The sequence below is a fragment of the Solenopsis invicta genome, chromosome 3 (assembly GCF_016802725.1).
Source record: "Solenopsis invicta isolate M01_SB chromosome 3, UNIL_Sinv_3.0, whole genome shotgun sequence".
NCBI classification, from domain to species: Eukaryota; Metazoa; Arthropoda; class Insecta; order Hymenoptera; family Formicidae; genus Solenopsis; species Solenopsis invicta.
The window spans coordinates 1763663-1785532 of NC_052666.1; the positions used below are offsets into that span (position 1 = coordinate 1763663).

At 28.8% G+C, this 21870-nt stretch overlaps 2 protein-coding genes across 5 annotated transcripts; both read right to left on the minus strand.

Moving 5' to 3' along the window:
* Nucleotides 1–498: 498 nt before the first annotated feature.
* On the minus strand, nt 499–8700 carry LOC105207506 (G-protein coupled receptor Mth2). Of its 2 annotated transcripts, none has more exons than XM_011177012.3 (6): nt 8484–8700; nt 5543–6659; nt 5246–5324; nt 2274–2452; nt 1951–2116; nt 499–1034 (listed from the first exon to the last, which is right to left on the minus strand). In XM_011177012.3, the coding sequence occupies exons 2-6, from the start codon at nt 6603–6605 to the stop codon at nt 671–673; spliced, it is 1851 nt and encodes a 616-aa protein (XP_011175314.1). In that variant the 5' UTR covers nt 6606–6659; nt 8484–8700; the 3' UTR covers nt 499–670. The 2 variants fall into 2 exon arrangements, with proteins under 2 accessions (XP_011175314.1, XP_011175315.1); XM_011177013.3 differs by having other exon boundaries at nt 8296–8700.
* Nucleotides 8701–10961: 2261 nt separating this feature from the next.
* Nucleotides 10962–17025, minus strand: LOC105207507 (G-protein coupled receptor Mth2). Of its 3 annotated transcripts, XM_011177014.3 has the most exons (7): nt 16644–17025; nt 16480–16539; nt 13544–14711; nt 12557–12635; nt 11937–12115; nt 11626–11791; nt 10962–11417 (listed from the first exon to the last, which is right to left on the minus strand). In XM_011177014.3, the coding sequence occupies exons 3-7, from the start codon at nt 13806–13808 to the stop codon at nt 11084–11086; spliced, it is 1023 nt and encodes a 340-aa protein (XP_011175316.1). In that variant the 5' UTR covers nt 13809–14711; nt 16480–16539; nt 16644–17025; the 3' UTR covers nt 10962–11083. The 3 variants fall into 3 exon arrangements, with proteins under 3 accessions (XP_011175316.1, XP_011175317.1, XP_039303292.1); XM_011177015.3 differs by lacking the exon at nt 16480–16539; XM_039447358.1 differs by lacking the exons at nt 16480–16539; nt 16644–17025 and having other exon boundaries at nt 13544–15730.
* Nucleotides 17026–21870: the final 4845 nt, after the last annotated feature.

Consider the following 21870-nt stretch of genomic DNA (forward strand, 5'->3'; position numbering starts at 1 on the left):
ACTTGTTTCCCTTTCTTTCAAGACGGAATCGACATTTCTCTTTGTATATGTTCTGTGGTAATAAGTGTCTCACAATAAGTATTGTATGACATACATGTATCTCTTCTCTGAAGTTGTCTGTCTTGTGAATCATTGACATCTCGTAAATTTTGACAATTTATTATAATTATTTTTAATATCCTGTAATATTTTTATATGATTATGACATGTATAATGCATATACTAATTTATATTTAAATAATTTCAATTAATAAAGCATTTCAATATCATCGTAATTACTTCAATGTAATAACAAGTTTACAAAAGTGCAAGAGCATCAACTGTCATTGTATCGTCACTGAGCGCGCGATCTTTAGACTACATGATTTGCCTACTGTAAATACTTCTCATTTGAAAAGTATTATAGCCTCGATATTTTTGTATTAGGATTTTTGTCTTATTTTTATGTAAAGAATCTCGTAGCGTATTCAGTGTTAGGTATTTTTGAAACACCCTGTATAAACAAAATACATAATTGTAGTTTAAATTTATTAATTAACAATTTATAATAATAATACATATAAATTCCATTTTACAAAACATTTTAATTAAATATTATGTATCATTGTTGTTTCTGTAAAAAGAACGTACAATATAATGTAACTAATTTGTTCATAATTAAATTTTTCCTTTACGTTTCAGTACTATGAGCAAGATTAAGACGCTGTGAGACTTGCTGTTGATTAATGGAATCCATTTCTTGCATAGGTCCCGTACCTAATGTCGATGTGGTAGTAATACTTGAGGATATTCTATCATTATACATTGAACTTTTACCAAATAAACCGCTGTTCTGCCCGCCGTATCGTTTTAGCAGCTGTTGCTTTATCTTGTTCGTACGTACAAATATGAAAAAAATAATGAGACCTTGCAAGCTATTCAACATATTAGCGAGATACCAAATATATGACGGCACAGAATTGATCAACCATGCTAGTATCTCTATAATCCAACTTATTCCCATCACTATAAACAGCTTCAGGTACATTTTAAACCTGTGAGCAAGCATATTTTTATATTATGTATATTGCAAAAGATAGTTAAAAATAAATTTGTAATCATCATTTTTATAACACAACTTGAAATGCTTCTGTGGTCGCAGCTTGTTCTTTGTGCTTGTTTTTATTTGTGTGATTTTATATAATAAGTATTCCTCAAATTCAATGAACTACGCGCCGAATTGTTTTTTCAGTCATAACACAGCTCTATATTGAACAAGTTAGGTAATATCACGTATTATTAAAATTGAAATTAATATTAACACTTTCCCTCCCTGAAAAACTGTAAAGAATTTATTGCGAAAAATATCATCTCAGCCAGGGTTCGAACCTGGGACCTCCCGAATCTCCGGTACGGATGTCTTAGTTAACTGAGGCTGTGATGATATGTCTCGCAATAATCGACTATGAGTCATATAAAAAAAAACAAGCACGAAGATCTAGCTGCGACCGTAGAAAGCATTTTAAGTTGTGTTGTTTCATTAACGGTCAAATATCTCTCACCATTTTTATGTTAGAAATCTTCAAAATTTTGTTTAAAAAATAAAAAAAGCGTTATTGAACTTTCTAAGTCATAAAGATGAATAACTATATGAAAATGTTTAAAAACAATTATCTTGTTAAAAATAAAGATAAATTGATATTATGAATCTATATTTGTAAAGACATCTATTTTTTTCATTAAGAAAATAACGTACAGGTATATAATTGAAAGTATTAATATCATATGATACACTTACATATGATAATCATATTATATATATATATATATATATGTCTATATATATGTCTATATAATGATATTTATGCAATAATTATTTTATTTTGCCTTAGAATGGTAAGCATCGATGAATTGCACATCATGCAGATTTCTAAAGAAATACATCGAATAACACTGATTTTTTCAACATACCTTTGCTTATTTTCATTGTGACACTTGCTCTCCGACTGTCTCAGCTGTTTGGCTGCACGTACATTTTGATACCTAATTGATAGTGCTATAGCGATAAAGAAACCAATATTAATAATAATAGTAGCACTCATGGGTATATGAAAATATATCGTTTTTGCCCAATTCCCTGAAACAAAAAAAATTTTTTTACATTACGCGTTAATACACGTAGATATGTTCATTATTTTAATTGAAAGTTGTTAAAACCAAGCGAAACTTTTCAGTTTCATGTTCGGCTAACATTAGTTAATATTAGTAGAGAATTCTTTGCCAATGTCACGTACCACCGAACCAAAATTTTTTCGTACATATTTGTGGCTTCAAATCTTTTGATATTTCAACAACATTATCTGCAATGGCACAAATAATGTTAAGGATCAACGGAATTCCCCACGCATAAATGGAATACATTAAAAACTTTTTTTTCTCTTGCCACATACTTGTTTGATAAGAACGGAGCCCTCTGCAAAATATAATTTATATTTAATTATCAATTATTAATCAATATATAGGGGAGACCGGGGCTATTCGGAAGACTTTTTTTTCTTTTGCGTCTTCTGAGTCCTAGATTCATTAAAAAAAAGTTGGACAGTTTGAAAGGTTGAACTTCCCCTTTACAATGCCATTATAGATAGGACACGGAAATGTACTTCCTTTGAAGTACGTATAAAAATATCGACCAATGTCAAATATTTCGAATAGCCCCGAGCCTGGAAGAAAGCTAGTTCGAAAATATTCTGAAATTTACGTTTTAAGATGAAAAAAATGTAAAAAAGTCATTGTTAAGACTTTGTTTTATTCAGAAAAGGATATATTGTATTATGAAGAAATGTTACATACAATAAAAGAATACAAGTACACAATAAAGAATTTTATTGCTTTAGCGTTTTTGGAACAAGTCAGGGACAATTCGTATTTCGTATAATTATATCTGTTGAGTATTGAATTGTGTATTTTAGTACATAGAACGCAAATATAAAAGAGAAAAATCGTCCAAACAACGATTCGACGTTTCGTGTTTTGAATAGCCCAGACATCAACTGTGCGCATTATTGTGTATGATCGACAAAAAAGACATCACACAGCAAAAAGTAAACACGAAAGGTTTCAAATACATTCAATTTGAATACGATACATTCAAAGTTCTCAAAAAGAACCTTATTTATCTGACTCAAATTTCAAAGAAATGCTAACAATTAGAAATTACTTCGACTGTCGCAGAATACATTTTTCACTACGACTTCAATATGACGCCGATACCAACGAAACTTTGTTTGTTGGCAGCACCGTTACATTAGGACGCGTTTATAGTATTTAAAGTAAGTTTTTAATATGCACCCATAAAAAGATATTACCATTTTTTTTAATTGCCCCCGTCTCCCGAATTGCCCCGGTCTCCACTAAATTTAAAAACAAAAACATTGTTGTATTTAATTTCTAGCAAGACAATAATCATAAAAACATATATACAATATGTATGTGTATCAAATAGAGGAGAAGGGGATAATATGGCACCCATTTTCATTTTATTGAAAAACTTTGTTTATAATTAATATTTTCTATTGAAACTTAAACGATTACATTCATTAAAGTACTGTTTGACCGATTCTAGACTCAAAATAATGAAATATTTATTATTTAGAACGTGATTTATAAAAATCTAATGCACTGTATAATCAGTGGAAGAAAAAAAGTGGTTGTAATATGTCTATCTGTAAAAATCATTTAAAAAAATTAGTTTACTTTAAAAGAAACACAGTGCCTTGTTACAAAATTATATATTTTTATGGGTGGGGTGTTATTTTTCGCAATAAATTTCTTTACAGTTTTTTCAGGGGGGAATGGGTATATAGATGCAAATCAGCATCAATTATTATATTAAATTAATTAATTTAATAAAAGTCGTGATATTACTAATTCTTATTCGACATACTGTGTTATGTCCGGAAAAAATTCGGCGCACATTCTGGTTGAATTCGAAGAAGTACTACTGTGTCCAAAAAGTAAGGTGACATTGCATTTATTTCGAAAATTCTTTATTTATTCTTGCAAATCAATTTCGTCCCCTTCAAAGTAATCCCCCCCTGATATAATACACTTATTCCAACGGATTTTCCAATCTTCGAAACAGTTGTAATAATCGATTTCAGGAATGGCCTTTAGCTCCTTCTTCGCAGCGGCTTGAATCTCTTCTATCGACTCGAAACGGTGTCCCCGGAGTTTGCTGAATAGCCAGAAGTCGCATGGAGCCAAATCAGGTGAATACGGTGGTTGTGGAACGATATTAGTCGAGTTTTTGGTTAAAAAATCACGGTCCAAAAACATATTTGTAATATATATTTTCAATTTTCTGTTATTTAGAATTTTTCTGATTTAGAACTTTCCTGCGTTCAGAAGCTTTAGAAGTACCATTGGAAATTTCATTAAAAATATTATTTTATCCCTGTTTAACATTAAACGGCAAGCATAAAATGATGTCTCTAATGTTTCTAACACCGCTCTTTAAAATGACAATCAATTTATCGAAGAAATAATTCGATATAAAAATTTCACTTAAAAAACCATATTAATAATATTCCATGTTATTGTTTTAACTTTGTATAATTCGAAATGTATACGGCCGAATAAAAAGATAAATAACAAAAAAACACTCGAGTGTATATACCTACGTGTGATAATGCACTCAAGTTTAAGAATAATGAGGAAGTATATGTAATTAAAGATTAAAAGTGTACCTTGGACCTTGAAAAAGTTTAGAAGTTCTCAAAAATAAAAATGCCTTATAACAATTGTCAGTCATTATGTATTGGCATATTATCATCACTAAAAAACGGCGGGCTACTAAACGAATAACTCAATAAGCAATTGTTAGAATACGTCACCTATTAACGGAAATAATAGGGGTAGCCATATTGTCGACAGTAGGCATAACACCCTCTTTTCCTCTATATATGTTCTTAATGGACATATGTGTATTGGTTCTGCAGACGCGAATAAATTATCCTATCTAAATTGAGAATAGAACTAGGTTTCTTTTTACAGTTTTTGTTTGATCAATTTTATTATTTGAATATTTTGTTTCAATCCATTTAAGAAATATAAAAGTCGTTAACGTCATTATTACTTAGTGGAACTGAGTATTATAATATTTACATAAAATCGCAGAGATTAACGAATGTTTAAAAGATGCTTTTTAGACATCTTTTAAACATGCGTGTTGCTTACAATTAATGTAGAATTCATATATATTGCTTACCTGAATTTCCACCAAATGTCGAAGCATATTACATTTGACCAGAAAAAAGTCGATAAAAAAGAGAAATTCAAAATATATGCTGAAAGAATCAAATAGATAATGTATTAATCACCAAGTACGTATTTAAAATATCAATCAAGTTTATAATTATTGCTAAATTTGTCCGTAACATTTTTTATTAAATTATCAGAAAGAAACAGAAATACGGGAAACAAATTTACTAATTACTTTAAACATGCTGCTATAATATAAAAATTACATTACTGTATTATTACATATAGTTTATGGATGCTGTACCTAATATAATGCAACATCTTTTGTCATTAACTGGTTGTAATTCGGAAACTTGTTGACCACAATACATAATTATATATGCGATAAATAATGAGGCTATGTATGCACGCAATGTATAGCCATGCATGTTTTGGAGCTCTGGTAATATGGAATATACCACGAACGTCACCAGCAGGAACGGCAAAGATACTAGGAGACACGCGGATACGTATATCGGATACAATCTCTTCCGATACATTTTCTGATTATTGCAGACCATTACTTCATAAATCTTTAAATTAAAACTGGCTAAGCAGTAAGACGTCGGTGAAATTAATTTGCCAGAGCTTTGGTGCAAAGAGCCATTAGAGAGAAAATGGTATTTATTTTTATGAAGCATACTTTTTTCTAATTCTTGTGAAAGGCATGGATCGTGGAAAGTCACGGAAAATACTGGGTCATCGGGACAGTCCTTGTATTTGCATATCTTTGGCAAATGGTAAGTACCACTTTCATTAGCAACGCATTTGCCCGTTATCATCATGAAATGACGGGCAGGACAACAGAGCTGAACACAAGTAATGTTGTGACACATTTTATGTGAAACAATTTTAATACTTTCTGGAATTTTATTGTTTTTATTGCAATTTCTGTTTTCATACGATGTGGAATCGCTTTCTTTTTCAATTCTGGAGAAATTCTTAATTTCTTTTATGGAATTATTGATGCCTATAGAATTCGCGGCAGACTCCATAGAAATCTGATTGCCTTCTTTGCAATCTTTTATGATAGACCTGCGAGACTCACATTGCCATTTCGAATCATCATCTTTTCTGTCGTTCTTTGTAGAATTAATATAGGACCCATATTCCATTTTGTTGTCATTCTTGATAAAACTTTCACTTGATATACATCGTGTTGACTTTATCTTGTTGTTTCGATATTTCATAGAGTTTACGAAGAGATCATACTGCACCGTCGAACTGTCGCTTTGGTTATCGCCATTCGTTGAATTTTCTTGAGTCTCTGAGGATGAAGCAACAAACAGAAGCACGAAACACCAAAGTACCTTACTTGGTATATACATCGTTGAACTATTGATGCATCGAATTCACAAAATTAAGTTGAATTTCTTCATGTCCTGTGAAGAAATATCTAGTGTGATATTGCCAATTATAGAAACGAGCGGAGCTGAAATCCGTAGCGATTTTGTCTGAAGAGCAACGAATGCATAAGACGAGGAAAGATTTGTTAATTGTTAAAAATAATTAGAATAGACGAATGCGTGACTAATCTCTGAGTTATGTATGAAACCTCTACATTCTTAACAGCATTGTATAATTCTAAATATCTTTTTATTCTTAGGATAATATAAATCTTCGTTCTACATGTATGTTATTGGAATGAAGACGAGATAAATGAGAAGTGCTAAGAATAAAAAGTTTGTTTGATCTAATATGTTAAAAATAAAGAAGTTTAAAATACTGTTCATTCGAGATAACGTTAACACTTTGTTAAAACAAAGTTGTGGAGCAACATCACGTTGATCCTAAGCAATAGCCTGCCTTTTATGCAGTTCTCGATAGTAGAAGAAAATATTAAGTATAGCGCATATATGTAAACGCAGAGGCATTTAGGACTTTCCAAAATTTTTGTTATCAAAGTCGATAGTGTAGCTGAAGTATGAAGTTTAAAAAGTCGATGTTATCAAATTACAATAACATAAAAAATTCTCTGCTACAAGCTGTTTTACAAACAGACATTAGAATTTAGATTTGATTACTATTTGTTAATGTTACTTCTTTTGCGTTTTATGTAAATCATTTGAATTATATAATAATTATTGTAGTTAATGTATAAGATAAGATTTAAATTTCGAATATAAGTTCCGGGACATGTTTTTGAATTTTCTTTGCTAATCGTTTTTTTCATATCATTATAATACAGCATTATTTACGGCATTATTATTTAAGGATATTATTCTCAGCCACACTATAAGAGTTGTACACAGTGTAGTTACTCATTTATCTTAATCAGTTCTTATCTTAACCGGTTTGTACTGAATAAGCAAATTTATATGAAAACATTTTTCCATTCTTGGCAAGCAAGGAACATTAAATAAACATGACGGAAAATTGATTTTATATGAGTTATCAACGTTGTTATATAATACTGTATAAATGTTTTTAAATCTTTATCCAATAATGTGATATATCCTAATGTTTAAAAAATGTTTTAATAACATTGTTTCTAAATATTTTATAAATGTTACTTTACAGTGAAATTGTAAAACAATATCCAATAGAATCAGCCGATTACTTGATAACGTCTAATAAATGCGTGCTCTATAGTAACCTTTGCATTTCTTCGAATAAATTGCAGTCGTCGAAAAATTATTCAACAGTATTTGATAATGAGAAATTAATACATTTATTACTAAAATTAATTAATCGTTTGCTATCATCAAGTAAACGCATGTTGTAATATGTTATTTTTAAAGTAATATTTTACTTTCCTTTTCCACAAAATCGTAATTACATTGTAGCTAATAGAGAAAGACAATCGTCCTAAAAGGTAAAGAAAAGTACTTAAATAATTTAAATGTTATTTGGTAAGAAAAACAAATATTATCTGTATACGACACATAATACAGGTGAATGATCTTTCTTGTAAAACTTGTACTTTATATTATTTAAAAAATCTTTTTGGATTCTATTTCACATTACGTTTAATAGATATTACTTAGTAAAACTTTTTAGTAATTATAAGATTTGTACCAGCAGCCAAGTTATTACTGCATTATAATAACGCTTTTAACAGGAGCATAAGCAAGAAAAGTTTATCACACACTTTTTCCGGACAAACTATTAAAATCTGACTAATGTATATGAATTTGTTATTTGTAACGATTGTGATTAATTTTAGGATGATTATGATGACAAATAAGATAGTAAAGTCATTTCACTGTGTCCAATTTCGTTTTCCAGTAAACGATACCGCACGAACGTACTCCGGCAAATGTTAAGACAAGACTACTGGAAGGCGAGTTGTTGATAGCCTTAAGAAAAAATAATTTATCGTACTGGGAATTTACGCATACATAATGGAAAGACTCACGGCTGACAAGTTTTAAAGTCGATAGCTTGACTAATTTAGAAAATATATCCATGTATACCTTATGTAACATTGTGTAATATCTTCCATTCCTACAAAAATTTTATAAAAAAATACTACAATAATTTTCTGACATGTAAAATATATTTTAGATTTTAATAGATGAATTTTGATAATATATAAAAATATTGAAAAAAATGCTAGAAATGCTTGTTGCTTATTGCATAAATTCACGACATTTTTGCATTTGAATGCAAAAAAATTGTAAACTATTGGTGTGCGATTGTACTCAATCGACTTTAGGAAGGGATGATAGAAGTATTGGTCACAATTCTGATGATACCCTTTATTTCACACACGTGAGTTGCGATTGCGTCGATGACCCGAGAAGCAAGGTCCGTGGATTGGCGTTGGAGGGGAAGGAAGGTCGTTGCATCCACTTCAACGATGTGGAACGAAAATGGCGACGGCCATACTTTTACTGCACACTCGCTCACTCACACAACTAATAGCTGTAGTACCTTACTATCTACGTACATACACTAACACTGACTCGCTGTCTCGAAAATGGCGGCTATGCAACGACCTTCCTTCCCCTCCAACGCCAATCCATGGACCTTGCCGAGAAGAAGTGCGTTACGGAAGCGCGCGCTCTCGCTCGAGATTCCCCCACAAGTACATAAAATGTAGATCGGCGTCCTGCCGGTAGATCGCATGATAGCCGCGAGCTTAGATGGCGTTAGCGTAACGCGTAGGATCAAACAATTGGGTTGAAGTAGAAATAAACCGTTTATCTTTTTGTATCTGATTTATTATAATAGCAAAGATGAAAATTACATCCGTCACGCAGGACGATTCTTTCTTTATAACAACGAGAACAAAAGAACTGATTGCTATGAAAAAATAAATGCTTCTCGCGATATCTCAACATTACATTTAATAGATGCAATATAGGGTCACTGCACTAGTCAATGAACAAATAAGAAATTGGACCAGTCAATGAACAAACACAAAATAATTTAATGCAATTACATTTTAATAAAATCTACATGAAAATTAGATTTTAACAATATTAATTAATTTTGCAGTTTATTATTTTAATAGTTTTTCTAAACAGTCATTTATTGGCGACTGTTCAGCGACTGGTGCAATGACCCTATAACGCGTACTCCTACATAAACTTTATAATGTATAAATAAATAATTACAATGGTTTTTTTTTTATTGCACTTGGATGTCTTTAGATATTTTCAAAGTTTACCTATAAAATTTTGAAGCATTCTGCATTTGTATTTATACAGCACAGAAGTTTGTATAAATATTGTTGTAATATTTCTGCAACGTTGCAACAGTTTGTGCTGTAAAGGTTTCAATTTAAAAAATACATTGCACTGTAACATTTTACATTACCGTAGTCTGTAGTCTCACATTGTAATAATTTGCAGAGCGGGCATTTCAACGTTGGTTACAGTAATTGTTTACAGTAATTGTTTGCTAACCTTGCAAAAATATTCATTATTATTATTAATATATGACATTCATTATTAATATTATACAATTGAATATCACTTAGAACATGATTTATAAAGAAGTATCTCACTGAATAATTAGAAAACGAAAAGTGATAATATGGTTAATGCTAAAAATAAGTTTAAAAAATTGATTTTGTTTAAAAAACACAGCATTTTTTAAATAAAATTATATATTTTTAATTGTCCATTGTTTAGCATTTTTCTTTAGTATCGTTTAGTATATGTTAACAAACAAAGTAAAGTAATTGGTGTTAATTACATTGAAGAACATTGTGCAATAATATTTATTTCTACATAAAAAGTTAATTATAACTTTTTAATATGCAGATTATTTCAGATTTTTTAATAGATAAACTTTGAGAATGTATAAAAATAATGAAGAAAGATGACAACATTTTTTTTACAGAATGGGTAAATTTACACTTCTTTTCATCCGAATTTCGGATGCAAAAAGGTTGTGAAGATATATGTACAATAAATTTTTTCTTATTTCTTTTGTAAGAGTTTATCTATTAAATTTAAAGCGTTTTACATATTTTTTCACAATGTGTTTTATTATAAAATACTTCGCTCCGTAATATTATTGTAGCTGTACTATATATCATAATATTTCGAAGAACAGATGTTTCGATGCTGCCGCAATATTGCAGCAATATTACAGAAACATTTCGCATCTTCCATACAATATTGAAATAGTTCAATTTTATGTTTATGCAATTTTTCTGTAATCTTTCGAATCTATGGGTTTCTTCTTTGCAACTGGTTTCAGAGTCAAAATTCCAACATTTGTAACCAAACTTTTTGGTTGTTTATTAGGAAGAAAGAGGGATAAAAACATAAAAATTTTACTATTTTGTAATTACGATAACTTTTAGCTCGTATTCTGTATTCTTGCATTTTGCTTAAACATCCTTAAAATTCTACACACTTGACTGTTGATTAAATGAATCGATTTCTCGCGAGGATTCCATTGTCAATGTGGAAGTGATATTCGACGTCGTGGTATCCTTGTATGCTGGAACCATACAAAATGGACCGCACGATTGCCCGCCAAATCGTTTTAGTAGCAATTGTTTCGTCTTATTATTATATACGAATATAACAAAAATAATGACACCTTGCAAACTATTTAACATATCTGTAGGATACAAAACAAATGAATAATCTTCGGTGTTCTTCCACGCTATTACTTCTATAATCCAGATTATTCCACCATAAATCATCATCACGAACAGCTTTACAAACAATTTAATCCTGTAAACAAACGTTTTTGTATTAAGAATATTAAGACACTTGAAAATAAAATTTTACTTATCACTTGTACATTCTTAAGGGGGTACATACTTTTTTGGCCAAAAATTACTGTTCTTAGGGAAATTAAAAAAAAAAAATTAAATTTTTATATCTACAAAAAAAACATGTTTTATTGTATAAACAATTTTTTTTTTAAACTGAAACAAACCTGTGCTTATTTTTATTGTAACTCTTGTTATCTGATGTTTTTAAATGATTGGTTGAACGTATAATTTGATGAATAATTGATACAGTTGTAGCGATAAAGAAGAAACTATTACTGATGACAGTAGCCAAAATAGGTACGTAAAAATATAGCGTTTTTGCCTTCTTAGCTGAAAAAAGAATTTTTTGCATTACACACTAATATGCGTATGTGTGTTCATTATTTTAATTGTAAGTTATTAAATTTAGACAAAGCTTTTCAGTTCCGCTTGCATTAGCTAGCATTAGTAGAAATTCATTGCCAATATCACGTACAACCAAACCAAAATTTGTCTACACATATTTCAGGCTTCCAATTTTCTAAAATCCCACAAACATTATCCATAATGGCACAGAAAATGGTAAAGATCAAAGGAACACCCCATGCATAGATCGAATATATCACAAACTTCTTTTTCACTTGCTTCATATTTAATCGACACAAACGGATTTTTCTGTGAAATATGATTTATATTAAGTCACAAATTAATATCTAACATATATGTTTAAAAACAAAATATTTTATCTTTATAAGCAATATCTTGCAAAATAATCATAAAAACTGTTGCGTATATCAAGTATAAATATTTATAATGGACATGTGTTTGTTGATTTTTATACTCGCAAATGAATTATCCCATCTTAAGAATGAGAAGAGATTTCTTTTCGCTCTTGAAGTTTTTTCTTTGATTCGATTTTATTGTTTGAATGTTTTGTTCTAAGTCGTTTAAGAAATATGAAAGTTAACATTTGTATTTAAATGAAACTAAACACATTGTATTTGCATATAATATCTCAGAAAGCAGCGCATGTCTAAAAGACGTCTTTAATATATATTTTAAATGTCCTTTAAATGTGTGTATTGTCTGGGATAGAATAAAATTTATATTGCTTACCTGAATGTCCACCAAATATCGAAGCATATTACATTTAGCCAGAAAAAACTCGATAAAAAGAAGAAATGATAAACATAAGCTGAAAAAATCAAATAAATAATTATATGTTAATCCATAAGAACTATTAGAATATCAATCAGATTTATTGTCTGTTATTGTCTGTTATTGTTAAGTTAGCATAAGATTTTTTAAAAATTTTTTCTTAATTTTTTCGCATAATGAATTTATAAAAAAAAAAGTAAATTTAAGCACACAGCAATATTTTAATTAAATACTTGATCATATGATTTTTGCGTGTGTGAGTGCGTGTGTAACATTCAAGATTTAAATATCTATTATCTATTCTCAGACAAATGAGCTTTAGCGCATCAGACAAATTAATGCACCGCATGTGTTTTGTGAACATATCGTCAATTTTTTTCAGAAAATCTAACTTTGACTTAGTTAGCAAAGATACATTATCAATTAATGAAGATTTTATATGATTGTTAAGGACGAAGTGCTTCCACAAATTACAATTTGTGGAAGCACTTCGTCCTTAGATTGCCAAAATTGAATGCAGCATGCATGACAGCAAAATGAAAACATTGTTCTTATTTGACCATTGACTTAATCGTTTTTATAAAGATTTATAATTTTTATTTTATTAAGTTATCAGAAAAAAGAAATATAGAATACATTAAGTCTACCAATTGTTATAAATATATGTATTTTATTATACCCGCATATACACACACACGCACGCGCGCACGCACCCGCACACAGAAATGGAAAGTCGTTACTTTTCCATTACTTTTATTGTGTTTAGAACAACGATTTGATAATAACGTTACAATTTTTAATGATAACGCTACCGTTTGAAACAGTTTGCGTTATCATTAGAATTATAAAAATTATTATTATCAAACTGTTATTATAAAAAAATAATGTACTTCCTATTTATATACATATACAAATTTACATATTACTGCATTATGTAGTTTATACCTATTATAATGCAACATATGTTTATGTCAGCAATTTCTTCTAATTTAGAAATTTTTGTACCACAAAACATAAATACATATGTGATAAATAATGAGACAACGTGTGCACGTAATGTATATCCATGTACGTTTTGAAGTTCTGGCAATACAGTATATACTATGAATGTCAACAGCAGAAACGGCAAAGAAACTAGGAGACACACAGATAGATATACCGGATATTTAGATTCATCATCATTAGTGCAACATATGATAAATGCTATCATTGTGAAGCATATTCGAATACATAGTGGCCAAGCAGAAGTTTAATATTGATAAATTATATTTGTTGAGATCTTCGTACAAAATTCTATCGATGATAGAAATATTGGCAAAACGGCGTTCAAATCCTCTTTCAGAGCATGGATCATAAGTGATTTTGCACATTTCTGTATCGTTTATTTTGTACAATATTGGTTAATTGTAATTGGTTCCATTAATGCATTTGCCGCTTATCGACATGTAATGATATGGAGGACAGCAGAATCTTGTGCAATTATCAATGTCGCTGCGTAGTTTCATGGTGGGTAATTTCGTGACACTTTTGGTGGGTAATTCCGTGACACTTTCGGTGGGTAATTCCGTGACACTTTCGGTGGATAATTCCGTGACACTTTTGATACTTTTGCCACCTCTGAAACTTATACCACCTAAAGACCTTCTATTCTTTTCATCATAATCTTTTGTGATATGTCTACGAGATTCATATTGTTCCGAATCATCATTCTTTTTCTCGTTCTTTGTAGAATTAATATATGGGTCATATGGCATTTCATTACTGATACAATTTTTATGTAAATTACACCGTGTAGAATTGATCTCGTCATTAGGACTTTTCAGCTTACGATTGTCTATAATAAGCTCGAGCAGTCGTTGGAACGTTGAATTATAGCTCTGCTTTATATCGCAATTCGTGAGAATTTTCGTTGAATTTCCGTGAGACGCCGAGTACGAAGCAACAAGCAGAAGTACGAAACACGAAGTAGTTTCTTACTTGGTATACACATCGTTAAATTATTGATGCGTCGAGACTTAGCAAAAATAATTTGACTTTTCTTTACTTTTCCTTGTAAGCAAAGCGCGAATAACGAATTATGGAAAAGGGCGTAGTTTCATTCTGCAGTTTTTATCTGAAAAGCAAAGAATATGTACGGTGAAAGAACGACAAGAAAAGATTTTTATTAATTTGTAAAAATAATTAGGATAGGCAAGTGCGCAATTAATCTCTGAATGATGCATGAAATCCCAATACTTTTAATACGATTATTTTCAAGACCTTTGTATTTTATAATGATATTTTTATTCTAAATATACTATTGGGATAGAATAAAGACAAGATGGATGAGAAGTATTAAGAATACAAAAAATTTTGTTTGATCTTGGTATGTTAAGAATAAGAAAAGTACTCTTAATGCAAAATAATATTAACACTTTAACACTTTTTTAGCACAGAGTTGTAGACCTAGGTCACAATGATCACGGACAACTGCATGTCTACGCAGTTCCGATGAAGAAGATAATGTAGACATAACATATATGTCTAGCATAGCAACGTGTAGGATTTTTTGGGGATCGATTTCTTGTTGTTGAAGATATTCGTAGAGATAGACATAGAGTTTGATAAAAGATATTTTCAAACTACATTTACATAGAAATCTTCTAAACTGTAAGCAGTACATTAATTACAAACATATACAATAGAGTTCAGATTTGATTGCTGTGTGTTAATGTTATTTCTTATCTTTATATTTTGCGATTTATATAAATGTTGTAGTTGAATTATGATTCGCAGTTAATGTATAAACTATTCGACTCGAGTTCCGGGATATAAGTTTTCTTAAAATTCGTTAGTTAAACGTTTCTAATGTCGTTATAATATGGCATTATTTATAGAGATTATCCAAAGATATTATTCTCTGTCGTGTATTATGAATTTCAAGCAACGTAATTATTTGCTCATTTAATTTTTATTTGAACCGGTTTGATGAACAAGCAACATTTACAAGAAAAACATTCTTCCATTTTTACTGTAGTTATTATGCTAATTTATACATGTACAAATGCGTGTTTTGGTTAAATAACTTGAAGTTATCTAAATCATCATCATCTAAGTCCTTTACATCTTGGCAGATGCGTGGTGACTATGATTTAATTTTAATTTATATAATAAAAGATAAATTTATTTTTAATCTTTATTTATATTTAATCTTTAATTCTTTTACATATAAACTTTTATAAATAATCTTTTTAGTAATATTGCTGTTGAGCAAAACGATTTAAAATATGAAAACAATATATTTATATTTTTATTTTTAAATCTTTATTTTATAAAAATAAAAAAATTCAAATAATTTAATTTGATAAAAATTATTCTTTGTTGAAATCAATACGTTAATAAAAATCAAAGTTAAAAAATGGAAAGAATATTTCTTAATTCACATTATATTTACAATGACTGACAAAATTCCTTGTAAAAGTTTTTACATTTATAATTTTAGGGCAATCCTTGGATTACTACTGATCTGTGCAATCTTAGTTGCATTCTGATATATATTACCAATACTGAAAATCTGTACTTCACGTTACGTATACTAGAAATATTATGAAGTAGCAGTAAATTTTGGAATGCAATCTTATTATCACTATAAAAAATTCTTTTGTTAGAATCAATTATAATTTGGCGGTTGAGGCTATATATAAAGCCAATACTTCATTCTCATTACTGTTTACGTCATCTTAAATAATTTGAAAAAGGTAACACTTTTTTTATATAAGATAAAAATAAAGATAATGTATATTATAATCTCGATAAAAATAAAATAAAGCTATTTCTTCATCTAAATAATTATTTAGATAATTTTATATAGATAACAGCAAACATTACTTTATAATACATACCAAATCATAGTTACATTGTGGCTAGTAAAGAAAGACAACATATGTATATCGTCCTAAAAGCTAAAAGAAATTAAATAATTGAAATGTTTTTTGAAGAGAAGAACAAATATTAAATGTGTATGAGAAACGATACAAGACTCTTATTAGTAAAACTTTCACTTTACCTTATGTAGTAATTTTTTTCCATTCTGTTCTATATTACGTAAATTTAGTAAGTTATATCACAGTATAACAGTTATACTGTGGATTATATTTCGTACAATTGGTGCAGAAGATATGCATGAGTTATTAATGCAATATAACTACATCAGTAGCGTAAGCAAATAAAATTTACTACACATTTTTTCCAATAAATTGTTAAATAATTTTAAGCTGATTATGAGAACAAATAGGTTGGTAAAGCCAACACTGTGTTTAATATTCCGACATACGATAGCACACGGATGTACTTCGGCAAACGATAAGGCAAGACTACTCGATGACGAGTCGTTCTTGGCATTAAAAGTGTTAGAAGGTACTTCATTGTATTGGAAATTTACGCATACATAGTGATTTGAAAAGATAAACGACTAACAAGTTTATACCGTTAATAGTTTACTACATGATTTTTTTTTTACATAATCGGATTTCCCTAATTATTTGGTTTATAAAAATGTTCAAACAAAATTATGGGAAAATTAATTCAATTTATAACTCGTATATTTACTCGCAATTCGAATCTTATTTCAAGAATTTAAAATATTTTGGTATAACATTTAGTACAAAAATTTATATTTTGAAATGCGTTTAATTTAATAGTTGTATCTTTAGCTATATATTGTATTATACAAATACATGATATTGTATAAATTGAGTAACATGGTACACAGAAAATAATAACGTTATAAGATTGTTAATATATGCAATTTCAATATTACTCAAAATATAATATTAAAAATTTAATAAAACCTGCATAGAAATAATAATTTACAATTATGTATACTTATAGAAATAAATACGTATTGATCTTTTAAATATTGATAACTACAATTAATTTTAAAATAGTATTTTGGCAAAACTATAACAATATCGCGAATCACCTTAGACACAAATATTGTAAAATTAAAAGAAAAATTAAAAGAAATTATTCAATAATTGAAAAAATATTGAAACATTTAGAAGTATATTTGATCTATATGCATGCTTACAGAAATGCATAGCATTTCCAATTTATAATGTATAGAAATATTGCAATATAAAATATTACATTCAGACGTTTTAAATAAAGATTAAACGGTTTTTCAAATAATTATAAAATATTTAAATTTTAAACTTACAATTAGATTTGCCTAATTGTTGACAAATATTATTTAGAAATTTAATTTTGACTGAACTGATTGTTATGATTTATTTAATTCATTATATTAACGTAATTAGTGAAGTTTTTGTCAATTCATGATGCTATTTTTATGCCAATAAGTGCGCAATTAAATACGCAATCGTCAACTGTACCAAGTGCAAATAATTCAAATGATAAAACTGAAAACTATGAGCTTTGTATATTTTTATTAATAAAAAATTAAAATAATTGTATAAATAAAATTAAAAGTATTTAATATATCGTTTTTGTTATCAGTTCTAAAATGACAAAATTATCAAGCGTTGTGGACAAACATTTGGAAAAAATGGTCTAAATAAAAAAGACGAAAATAAACGCCATGTATCTACAATGCGTCGACTTGATACATTCAATGATATTTTGCAAAAAATTATTGAAAAGGAAGACAATAAGTAAAAACAAAATTAATCTTTCAGTATTAAGCCATAATCAGACTAGCAATTCAGATTGGATTGGTATTTAACAAATCCGAAGAAAAAATCCAATTTGAAGTTTAGTTGACTTTATTGTAATTGGTTATATTCCAATCTCTTTCTCTCTCTCATTTTCTCTCTCCCCCTAATCTTAATCTCAATTTCTAGTCTCGATTTCTAGTCTGATAGTCTATCTTACAGTTTTAGGACTAGTTTCACAAGACTGAGAAATCAAAGATATTTTACTAATAATTAAATTTCTAAACAAAAATTGAAACCTAAAGCACACATTGAAAAACACACATACGTATTGAATTTACTATCATTTCATACATAAAGTTTTTTTATTTTATAACGTTTTTCTTTTCTTTGTGAATAAGGTATCCTTGTGTACAAGATTGTAATAAAATATTCAGATTGAGATATCTTCAACTATTAAGGCGGCTATTCACGTTCAAGTAAACTTGTCAAGTATGTTTGTCAACTTTACGGGAACGTATGTACTATAATGCTTGATAACTGTATCGTTTTGTCATCTATACTTTCTGATAGATTTGACAAACAGGCTTCAAGTAAATTTTTTTTCATATATACAAATCAAGTACAGCCATTGACAAAATTATTAGGCACTCTTGTTTTTTCTAAATTTGTTATAACTAAATTGCATAAGCTAAAAAATAAGTTATAAAAAACAATGGTAGATCAAGCAAACATTAATTTATGAAGTTATTTAAGAAATAAATGATAACATTTATAAAGATAGTGTAATGTATTTCTTTATAAATTGAAAAAATTGTTAAATAAATAGGGTGCCTAATAATTTTGTCAATGGCTGTACGTTTGTTAAACTTATTAGAATGTGTATGTAATGACAAAATTGCAGTTATTGTGGCTTGCTCATGTTTACTTGAACGTGATTGGCATGACTTGAGCTTGCTACATTGTTACATACGCTTTAGTTTACTTGACAAGTTAGTTTCTTAAACAAATCGTACGCTTGCGCAAGCCAAATTCTCTGATCTACATGTTTCAATATATTTGACGGTTATTTTTTGATTTTGAATTATGGTCCTTGATTTTTTTTATACATTTTTTTCATAGTTGTAATAATTTCGTCAAATATTGTTTTGGAGAAAAAGAAATATTTTTATTCGTCTAATATTTAAAAAAAAAATTTTTTTAACTATATTTTCCACTAATAACTGTGCTAGCGTATGCACGTATGACAAGTTTTTTTAAACGTGAATAATTTTCTTTAGAGATTTCAACCATATCATTACTCATTAAACATATAGGATCACTGCACCAGTCGTTGAACGATTTAGCAGTAAATAACTGTTTAACAACATGAATATTAAAATAAGACTTTAAAATAATACTTTAGAAATTAATTAATATTTTTTCAATTTGATTTTTAATTTGATTAAAATTTATATTAAAAAGTGTAATTATATTATTATTTTTATTTATTGACTTGTTCAATTTCTTATCTATTCGTTGACTAGTGCAGTGATCTTATTATGTAAAATACAAGCCGTGATATAATTTTGAATGAGATCAGTTCTTATCGATGGTTTGTCTATAATAGAATTCGAAACTATATTTTTAAAGACCATTGCTACGTTCTACAATCATTCTTATAAAAGATAAACGTTAGATATAATTTTTATCTGTCCGTCAATCTGTCATTATTTTTATATGATACAGGTAAAGGTCTTCAAAATTTTATAAGCATCACCAATTAAATGAGCCTCGCACGAAAACTTAATTGCATCTGTGCACGAATTTTATAATTTTGATACGTTAAATATCCCTTGGTCATGCACCGAGACAGAATAGCCTACATAACAATGTATAAATTCCATTTTATTATTGCAAACTGTCTGTAATTTTAATTATTTATTTATTTACCTTGAATTGTTTGAATTTCATAATAAACAATACAAATTACTAATACAAATATAACAATACAAATTACTAATACAAATATTACTACCTACAATTCAATGGAGTGACAGCCTTTTCAATTAACGTAACTTTTATAGTTTTTCTTTGGAGTTTCCATTTTTATATGAGTTCCAAGTTCCATTAATTATGCCAATTATTTCTGGAAAATCTTTACTTCTTCAAGAAATGTAGTACATTCCATTGCTTCTTGGTTCTGTTGGCCATTTAATATAATAATTTTGAAGAATGAGCAAAGCGTTCAGGAGGCAGGGCGTACGGCACGCCACGATTAGAATTTCCTATGCTTAAAATATTAATATAAATTATACTCCTTGTGGGATTTTAATTTGATGTATATGGTACGGTGGAGGACCATGTACTGAATCATTCTATGGTTTTAAAAGTTAAGATTTTATTGATATGTGACTATTTTTTTGGTTACATTTACCGATAGAAGAAATTTTCTAAAAATTCTCAAAGTTCTAATCCTTGAATTATCTTAATTCGGAGTGCATAATACTGTAGCACCATATACACGCTAACGTTTTATAATTCAAGAGACAAAGTTTTACCGTGATTTATGCATGTTTTAATTTTATTTGATATTCCGGAGACTTCTAATATTTTTCATACTTACAATTTTCAAATTATTTTAATTGTGTACAGTGCGATAGCGTCATGCACTTGCACAAATGTTTTCATATTTAGAGTTATTATTTTATTGTTTTTTCTATTTTTTATTCATCCAAAACTTCTACCGTTTTTAATAATTTTAATTTTTGAGTTATTTTGATGTGACTTACATTACGCGGTGAGATGTATATTAAAACTAGAAGATTTGCAAATTGAAAATGATAATTTTTTGTTCTTATTATTTTTTATCAGACCGGGAAGATAAAGAAAATTCCAGCGCTTAAATTTTGTCCCACGTTAATTTCTCATACTTTGAACATTAACATAAATTATACCTTCTGCGGGATTTTGATTTGGCGTATGTGGTATGGTAGAGGACAATGTATTTAATCATTGTATGATTGCAAAAGTTGATATTTTGTTGTTGTTACATCATGTGATTATTTTTTCGGTTACCTCGGTAGAAATTTTTAGTATTTTTAATGGTTAGGTTTTTAAAATTATTTTAATCTGAACTGCATAGTGCGGAAACAGGATGCAGCATGCATATGCAAAATGTTTACGACTCAAAAGTTATCATTTTAGTATTTCTTTTATTTTTTATTGATTCTGGGATTTTCCGGTATTTGCAATAATTGATTTTTAAGTTAGCTTAATTTATTGTGTACTGTGCGGTAGCGGCAAGTATCCTTAAAAGATTTGTGATTTGAAAGTTATAATCTTCTTATTTTTATTATTTTTTTATTGCCTCGCAAAGATAGAAAAATTTCAGTACAAGAAATCTCATAGTGCTCGAAACGGCGTACGCGATGCTTCTTGGCGGTTGCGGAAGCCGCGCGACGCGGGGATCGCATGTGTTAGGGCCGTATTCGTATTCTGATTTATTCCGATTTTGTGTTTTATATTATTTGCACATTTATTTGAAATTTAGCGATGGCGGTTGATGATTGCATTTAGTATACTGAATAACTGTGATCGTGAAATTAAGATTTGAGTATTATTTCATCATGAATCTATTTA